Raw genomic sequence first — 9,578 nt, forward strand, 5'->3', positions numbered from 1 at the left:
GGGTAGATTTGGTTATTAGCATCTTGCCCGATTGCCGTCAACAGCTGCTCCCCGTAATACCCTTTAAAAAATGTCTCATCCAAGCAGATAAACGGTTGACATCCACCCAAGAAACCTTTCTTGCAAGCATGAAGATAGATATATATTCTCTTAAAAAGGTTGTCTGAATCAAGCATCAGCGTTGTCTTAATAATGACAGTTGAACTAGGTTTATACCTTAAAATCTCATCTCTGTACTCTCGAAGCAATGAATATTGTGCCTTTTCCGAATACTCAATTCTCTTCCTAGCTTTGACTATACACTGGTAGATCTTTCTCTCATTTACATTTATATCATACTCTTCTCTGAAGAATTACTTAGCCTTTTTCACCGTCAATACTGGATGAGTTCTCATCTTCTCCTATAATTCATCCACTACCCACTTTCTATCAGCTGATTTGCACTTGTTGTCTCTTGCATAAGTGTGTTGATCAACAAAGGTCTTCACTTGATAGCTTAAGAGATGAGTTCTTCGTGCATAATAAAAATGCCATGGACAATTCTCGTCATAACATATGGCTTTTGATCGCTTCGGATCAACTTTAGGGACGAAAATATTCTGTCCAGTGGTGATATTGTACTTTCTTACTGCTTTCTTGAATAATGCCATGCTTTCAAACTCCCTTCTGACATCCAAATGCACTTGTTGAACTGGAGGATCTGCATTTTCTTTTGGGTATATTGCTGGTTGTGCATCTTTTTCATCACTGAATATGCTATCGCAACATTCAGATTCATAGTAGTGATATCCAGGATCATTTGATGAATATTCTTCTTCATCAACAGGCAAGAAAATGCATGGAGCTTTTGTTGGATCTGGATTTTGAATGAATGTTTGACTTGTAGGAGCAGACCTTCTAACATTTCTGACTTTTCTCTTGCTCTTACCCACTTCTTCAGTTGGAGTACTCTTTGTTCCATCTTGGGATTAGAGCTTGAGGAACTGAGGCTAAGCCTGATGCTGACCCTGCTTGGTGTTGCTGTTCAACTATTGGTTTAGGCACATATTGTTTGAGTAGCTCATTCGTCCCATTGAATGTATTTGTTTCTTGCTAAGTTTTTTGGTCAGGAGTTTTGCTTGAGCTTGGTTCACTGCTGGGAGGTATATGGAGCGAGAGAATTTTGCCTTCTAGTGGGGATGATACTTGGGTGTGTGTTGCAGTGGATTTTTTAGAGTTTGGATTAGGATGAGAGAAGGACCTAATTGGTTGGAAGTGATTTTCAGTGGACTAGGAGTGAGATTTAATTGGTTAGGATTGAAGTTTAATGGGTTGGGAGTGAGATTTAGTGGGCTGGGAGTGAGATATAGTAGTTTGAAGTGAGATTTTTTGTTCACTGTAACTTGAACCACATTCTTAACTTGTCCACTCACCTCAGTTTTTTCTTCTATTTTGCTATTCATCTCCTCTGCAATGGTATTCCTAACCTCAAAACAACATCATCTTCACTTAAATGCTCTTCATCATCTTCGGCTAGCATAGGAAGACTAATTGGATGCTCAGTAAATACATCCATTAGCCTATTATGATTTATAGCAACTTCATACATCTCAACTATATCAATGTCAGTCTTCAGTAACTTCAACCCATTTTTAAACTCCTTACCGGGTCTCAGCCAATAGCACTCATTCACAAGAGTATATCCAATATTCCTTAGGAGACCCTTGATAAAAAAGTTGTTTAATGTGTCAACGTTAACCCTTCTAACTTCGTTAACATCACCTCCAACATATTCCACATTTTCATCACTTTATCTTACAAACCTTCCACCATGGTGTATGAATAGAGTTATATGAGTTGTTACTGCCATCTACCTAAATATGACACAAAATTAGAACTCATACTAGAATTAACATGATTAATTGCTAAAAATCTTAAACCAAATATTCAATTAAAAGAAAATAAAATAAAATAATTAACAAGTGATGAACGCCGGTGAAGAGCAACGACGTCCATTGAGTTAGAGGATAATTGATATCATCATTGATGAAGAACCTTTACTATGCGCACGAAACTTTTAGTGTTCTAATTTGATACCAAGAGACTCTGATGAGTGATTAGTTTAGTAAAATAGTATTTTATTATCAAATTAAAATAAAATAATAACATATTGGATAATAAACAGCCACATAGAAAGCCAAATTAACAGTAAATTTAAAAAATTGATGTTTGGTTAAAAATGTTATACGTGACAAATCTTTTATGATTACAAAATTAATTTAAATTAGTCATAGTCAATATTATTAGTGTCTCAATCTTTCAATGTCAGAAATAATTATTTACTCATCTAATGTCGATGGTCTACAGCTCTGGTGCTCCCTCGTGATCTTGAGATTACTGCCATGTCATCATGGTCCAATTGACCAATAATCTAAAGATAATAAGATCCCAAAAAAAAACATTTCTTGAAGAACTTGAAATCTCAAATTAAGTTCACTTTCAAATGTGCAATCAATCGGTTAAGAAGTTTTAATATAGTTGGTTGAAGTTCCAAAAATAAGAATTATGAAAAATTTACATGGAGAAAAATAGAAATTGTTGAAGGCGTTTTCTAAGTTAATAACTTTGGAATATAGGTTTTTTTTATTTTTGGCATGGTAGAATTTGTCTTTAACAAAATTTTAGGTCATCTATATTTACATAAATAACGAAATTGTATTATTTTTGTATAATATACCTCATTAATTATCATACTGAAATTAAAAAGTGCATAATCAATTATGTTATATAAATAAAAGAAAATAATCATGTCTAAATATATATCTGATATTTATCGAATGTTTTAACTGTGTTATTGTAAAAGAGTTTATCTATTTGCCAATGAGTTATAGTTCAAATTACATAGTCTCCCTATACTCATCTAAGAGATCGTGAGTTCAAGTCTTTCTATCTTTGATAAAAAAAATTTATCTATTTCATAAAAGAGTTTAACTATGTTATTGTAAAAAAAAATAATTATTTTATTATAAAAAATTTAATAATAAATAATACTAAATTGTAAAATATCTAATAATAATAGATTTGCTAGGCGTATTCTATTTGCTCTAGTTTTTTTTAATCATAAATGTGTGCTATCATGAGATTGATGTACCAAAATAAAATAAATAACTATATTGTAATTTCAGCTTTGCATTCTTTACTTTCATATTATAAAGTTCAAAATGTAAGTTTATAATAATTCCATAAAAGCAAAATATATACTTCCTAATAAATCACATACTTGAATAATATAAAATCTAATACAAATTACTGAACCAAAAACTACACTTCTATTTAAGCAACCAATGGTTTCGTAATATAAATTTGGGTAAGGCCAGGACATCGTCGAATATAATTTAGTAACTGACAACACTGTTGAAGAAATGTTTCTTTTTATAATTATTATTTTCTTAAAATTGTAGTGTGTGTCCTTTGACGTGTCCCTAACCAGAGCCACAAATCATAATCTGGTAAAGTCTGTATATCCTAATTTATTATTTTTTTTTATTTTTGAACATGTATGTCCTAAACTTTTATCGTTACATCCAAATTAAAATTGCTCTGCTCCTTGCACTAAACCAAAATTGGATTTCACCACGAAATCCAGCCAAAACCGTGAACATTAATTAATTATTAGTGTCTGCAAACTCGGTATTCAAACTCAAAATTCAAAAGTCGATTCTACTAGTCCCTTCCCCTTGGCCCATTCTGAGGGGAAAAGAAAAAACCACAAATTAAAACCCTCACAAGCTACCACAAATGAATAATGAAACCTCAATTACTATGTACGATTCTAGGCATTACAAAGACATTAATCAGAATCATTTGAAGGAGTTTGGAATAGAGTGGTATGATTTTGCGGTTTTTGGCATGGTTGGTGTGACCATAATTTCCTCCATATGGGTATTATGGATGAACGAAGCTTCTTCGGGGGCAGGGACATGCAAGAATAACAACAATACCAATAACAAGAACAAGAACAACAACAAAAGTGACGATTTTGAAGTAATAAATCTCGACGATGACGATGATGATGAGAATGTTTTGGTGATGACAACTTCTCGAGGGAATAATAAAAAGATAAATAATAATAACAATAAAAATGAAGGGATGTGTCAGCTATGGACAAGTTGTTGGAAAGGAGTGCACCCATTGTGGCTTCTGTTTACGCGTTTCTCCTCGCTTGTCATCATGGCTGTGTTGGTGTCCATGGATGTTCTTGATTACGATGCATCCATCTTTTTTTACTACACAGAGTATGTTATATAATTTTCATCATATTACAAACTAATTTCTAAATTCATTGGTTGTTTCTGAGAAAGGAAAAAAAGGGGAAAAACATGAAACTATTTTCTTTCTTTGCCTCTTGAATTTCTTTTCCCTCTATTAATATATCATTGTTTCTTTAATCTTTCTTTTTTTTTGGTTTTCTGCTAGTTATTGGATGCATATAATTCTTGCTTCTTTTGAGCGTCGAACTCACCATTGAACTTTTTTCTTTTTTGGAAAAAATTATTTGCAGGTGGACTTTCACTTTGGTCATGATATATTTTTTGGTAAGCCAATAACATATACCACAATGTTAATTAAGATGTTGTTATAGCTCTTTTTCTTGTTAATTATTATGTCGTGTAATAATTATCATTTGATTTGTGAATGGTTTATTTAGATGGGAACCGTAGCATCTGCGTATGGATGCTGGCAGTTTTGTAAAAAGCCTCCCATTGAACATGAAGAAATGAGTGAGTTTCTTAGAAGAAATTCATCACAAGAGAGAATATCTACAAAAACTATTATTGCTTATTACGAAGAGACCAAACCCAGTGGTTCCTTCGAGATTCAAAAAAGTCGAAATGTAAAAGATGAGTTTAAACAAAGAGTGGGATTCTGGGTTTATGTCGTGCAAATTATCTATCAGGTTTGTTAAAATTCGATTTTTAATTATGGAATAATTTTGGGGAGTACTATCTACAAAGAAATCTAACCTTTTAACAATTTTTATTTATTTTTGTTAAAATTCAAAGTTTTAGAAAATAAATTTATTTCTCATGTACTGATCTTATAAAAGAATTTTACTCAAATAATCAATCTATCACGTGAGTAAAAATAACTAATTTTTAAATTTATTATTTTAAAAGTAATCTAAATGTATATATTTAAATGAGATTATTATTTAAAATTTTTTATACTGTTAATATATTTAAATTAAATTTTTAAATAATTATAGTACTTTTGTAACAAAATTTAGTGATAGATTAAAAATAGAGACTTTTTGTTAAAAAGAAAAAAAATTTACAAAATTCATTGTCCTTTGTCCAAAATAATAATAAAAAAATTAAGATAAGTGTAGTTTCACAAAAAAAACAAAGTATATTCTTTTTATCTTTTTAATTTTTATCTATTTTTATATTTATTATTTTTCTCTTTTACCAAAAAATGATATTTTGTATTTAACAGACGTCTGCAGGAGCTGTCGTATTAACAGATATTGTATTTTGGGGTCTTATTTTTCCATTCATGTCAATTTCTCATTACAAGCTAAACATGGTGAGTGTAATAATAACCATCATCCTACAAATTCAATGTTACTCTTTTCCACTAAATCCAATTTCTAACCAGATTCATTTTACTATAGATTCTAGGCAAAAAGTAATTAACCAAATAGTAACCGTTTTTTGCTTTTCTAATCTTGGCAGTTAATAATGGGCCTCATGCATTCTATGAATATAGTTTTCCTCCTTTTGGATACAGCTTTGAATAATCTTGTAAGTAATTAGATAAGTTAATTTAACAACAATTTGATAACCAATCAATGGATTCTAATATTATGTGATGCTGCATTTTCTTAATTTCAGCCCTTCCCTTTTTTTAGAATAGCATATTTTGTGCTATGGAGCAGTATCTACATCATTTTCCAATGGATCATCCATGCATGCGGTTTTACATGGTAAGATATAATTTTTATGCAAAAATTAAATATTATTTATATTTTTGGACATTCCCAACTTTAACAAAAAAAGATTTGGATCTCAAACAAAAGGATTAGGAACTATAACTCATAACTCCAGCCATTGGATAGTTAGAATTACTTAGGATTTAAGACAAAAAAATAAGCATTTGTTATCATATATTGAACCATGTTTGTGAATGTAGATTTTACTTCTTGTATTGAATTGTAATAGTGAGTTTAATCACAAATATCTAATGATGATGAAAAACTTTATTTGTTAATTCAATATACGAGTTTAAATAATTAAAGTAATATGTTTCTTATAAATAATCAAAGTATTGAATTATGAAGAATTGTGGAGTTTAGTGACTAAACTAGCAAACTGTTGTATAACTGGTTACTTTCTACCAAACTCTAATTATAATTTTATCTTCAACTAAAATTTTTAATGTTCATTCTTTCTAAATTTATTATTATCTTGACGCCTTTTTCAAATTATTTATTGATACCTCATCATCATTTTGTCATGCTAGTAAATTTTTTTTTCTAATACTAACGCAAATAAGCTAAAAGTTAGTAGCAAATGTGTAGAAATTTTACATGCAGTTATTTCTATGCGAAGTTTATAATTAAAAACTATTTAATAATTTAATCAAATATGTCAAATCGTCTAATAATATTTAACTATCAACTTTATATAAAAACAGTTGTTGTATATGAGTTTTCACCACCTAATTAATATCATGTCAAATTGAATGGTGGCATAAATAAATTGTGACAATTTGAGAATAAGTTCTAAAAAAGTAGTTATTAGGAATTTTATCTTATATTATTTGCATGATTATTTAAAAGCTTTATTTGTTATATTCATTGCAATATGTAAAGATTCTCTTCTTCCTCCAACAGGTGGCCATACCCATTTTTGGAGCTTAATAGTCCATGGTCTCCCTTTTGGTAATAACACTAATAACTATTTACATAAAGATATGCTTTCTCTATTGTTTTCTTGCTTTCAATAAAGCCAAAACTAAATTATATCACCACTTTTTCAATTTACAGGTATCTCGGTTTGGGAGTAATTCACTTCCCCTGCTACGCATTGTATTCACTAATAGTTAAAGCCAAATACGCAATTCTCAGCAAGCTATTCCCTCAAGCATTTTTGAGGTCACAGGGAATAGAAGACAAATAAGATTTGTTCACAAATTATGAGAAGAAAAACTTTTGAGTTCGTTTTGTACATGAACGAATTTATATAGTACTGCTAGATAATTTTTGAATGATGAGTAACTTTCAATGAAAGAAAATTAACTATCAATTAGTTAAATATGATTTGTTATAGAAGATAATGATAGTTATATATTATGTGTACATTAAAAATCAGTCACCGAATTAATCATTTATATAAAGTATATATTAAAATATAAAATGAGTTGAACAATACATGTATTTATACATAAATATATAATAATTGATTTGATGACTGATTTTTTACTTGCATATAGAATTTTTGTTTATTTGAATAATTAATATCTCATATAATGAAATAAGATTATATTTATTATTCTCAGCTATACTATTTTAATTTTTAAATTTAATTTGCTTACTCAATAGTGTGCAAATTATAAAATATTCTATCTACTTAAAACAAAGCATAGACACACCCATGAACACAAAAAAATGGATCAAAGTAAAATAAACATGAAAACTGATGAATAAGATCATGCAAATATAACTTAGCTAAAGAAAAGCAAGATCAGATTTAAAATATTTTAATTACTTTCTAAATCGTTTCAAAAAGCATTGGGCATTGTTCAACAAGGATTATCTGAGTGAACTTTGAATGAAGGGGAACAGAGACTTCCATCAGACAACGCCTCTTAAATCGGATAGTGGAGATACATGCAAGAAATTTTATTTTGCTCAAATTAGTAATAGTCTAATAGATTTAACTCTGTTTTTAGTTGCGCATGGTATTCTCCAACTAAATAGGTCAAGAACTAATCTATCGCAAATCTAAATTCTATTTAAGGGTCTGATATTGACTAAGAACTAATCTCTCGATACTTACTTAAGAAGATGAATGAGTGAAAGAAGATTACCGTCAGCCTAGAATTTATCAATGAAAAGTGCGTTACAAGTATAGTTCCAAACCGACAACTAACCCTCAATCAAAGTTTAATATGGTTGTCACAAGTTCAACCCCATACAAATTAACTGAGAGTATTGCTCCCGAGTCGTCCTCAAGAGAATAGACAAATGTGCGTATTAAGGTTGGCTAGAAATCCAAGGTTGAAAGGCATATGAGCAAGAATTTAAACTAACAAAACTTAACATGCAAGAAATTTGAATTACAAAAAATTAAATCAAGATAATTAAAGCAAGATCTAAGTAAATGACAATCTAACAAGACAATATATAAATCTAATTCTATTCTAGAACTAATCAAATAACTAAAACTAACTAAAGCAAGAATTAAGTAATTAGAATTTGGATTTTCAAATATGAATTGCAAAAAAACTCTTGGCTAAGGCATAGGAATTGAGATCACTATCATTGTCTAACAACTATCAATTGACAATTTTGAGAGACCAATCCCATCAAGTCTACTTCTATGCTTGAAGTATGTCAAATAGGCTTAATCAACATCAACCCATAAGTCCCAACCTAGCTACTAATCAACTTTGTATTAGGCTAGTGTTAATGGGTATCAAATTGAACAACAAAGATTCCTAAATCATCAACCAATTAGATCCAATGACTTAAGGTTACTCAATTCCCTTAGCCTAGGCCAAGAATGTAGAAAACTACTCCATAACTAATGAAAATATTTTATCAAAGACATGGTAGACAATAGTTAAAGACATAGCTAAATTGCAAAATCAATTAGAAATTAAAACTATCCACTAACAATTAACAATAAAATCAACTCAACTAAGACTATGAAACATGAAAACATCAATGCATTAATGAGAATTCAAAATCAACAAGGTTCATAAAATGAAAAATAAAAGAGAAAACAAAGAGGAGAACACAATTCTAACACAAGATCTAAGTAAAATTATAACTAGAGAAACTAAAATTAAGACAATAAAACTAGAATCAACAAACTCTAATTCAGAAACTCAAACAAAAGATTATCAAAATAAACTAAACCCTAGAGAGAGGAGAGAGTTTCTCTCTCTAGAAAAATAAAAAATAACAACTAGCTAAAAATTGTGTCTAATATGTCTATGATTGATTGCCTCCTCCCCCCTTCAATTCTCAGCCTTTTCCATTCAAAATCAAGTTGGATTTAGGTCTTGGAGCAGCTCGGAAATCGTCAGCCACGTTTTTCATAAATGAGTCACGTGCTGAGCATCACGCGTACAGAGAAGGTCACACGTACGCGTCGGCTCAATTCTGCAATTATCATGTGTACGCAGAAGGTCACGCATGCGCGTGCGGACCAGCCTCTCACAACTTCTATTCTTCATGTTCCTTCTATTTTTGCATGCTTCCTTTCCATCCTCTAAACCATTCTTACCCTATAGATCCTGAAATCACTTAACAAATGCATCACGACATCAAATGGTAATAGGAGAGGATTAAAATTTAGCATTTTTAAGGC

General features: G+C 30.2%; 1 protein-coding gene across 1 annotated transcript; it reads left to right on the top strand.

Moving 5' to 3' along the window:
• The first annotated feature begins 3,530 nt into the window (after positions 1-3,530).
• On the top strand, positions 3,531-7,317 carry LOC112710596 (uncharacterized). The gene is made up of 8 exons (XM_025762883.3): positions 3,531-4,274; positions 4,541-4,574; positions 4,688-4,936; positions 5,476-5,565; positions 5,715-5,783; positions 5,874-5,965; positions 6,875-6,922; positions 7,028-7,317. Exons 1-8 carry the CDS (start codon positions 3,778-3,780, stop codon positions 7,158-7,160), a joined length of 1,212 nt encoding a protein of 403 aa, XP_025618668.1. The 5' UTR covers positions 3,531-3,777; the 3' UTR covers positions 7,161-7,317.
• The last annotated feature ends 2,261 nt before the right edge of the window (positions 7,318-9,578 follow it).

The sequence above is a fragment of the Arachis hypogaea genome, chromosome 9 (assembly GCF_003086295.3).
Source record: "Arachis hypogaea cultivar Tifrunner chromosome 9, arahy.Tifrunner.gnm2.J5K5, whole genome shotgun sequence".
In the NCBI taxonomy this organism is placed as follows: domain Eukaryota; kingdom Viridiplantae; phylum Streptophyta; class Magnoliopsida; order Fabales; family Fabaceae; genus Arachis; species Arachis hypogaea.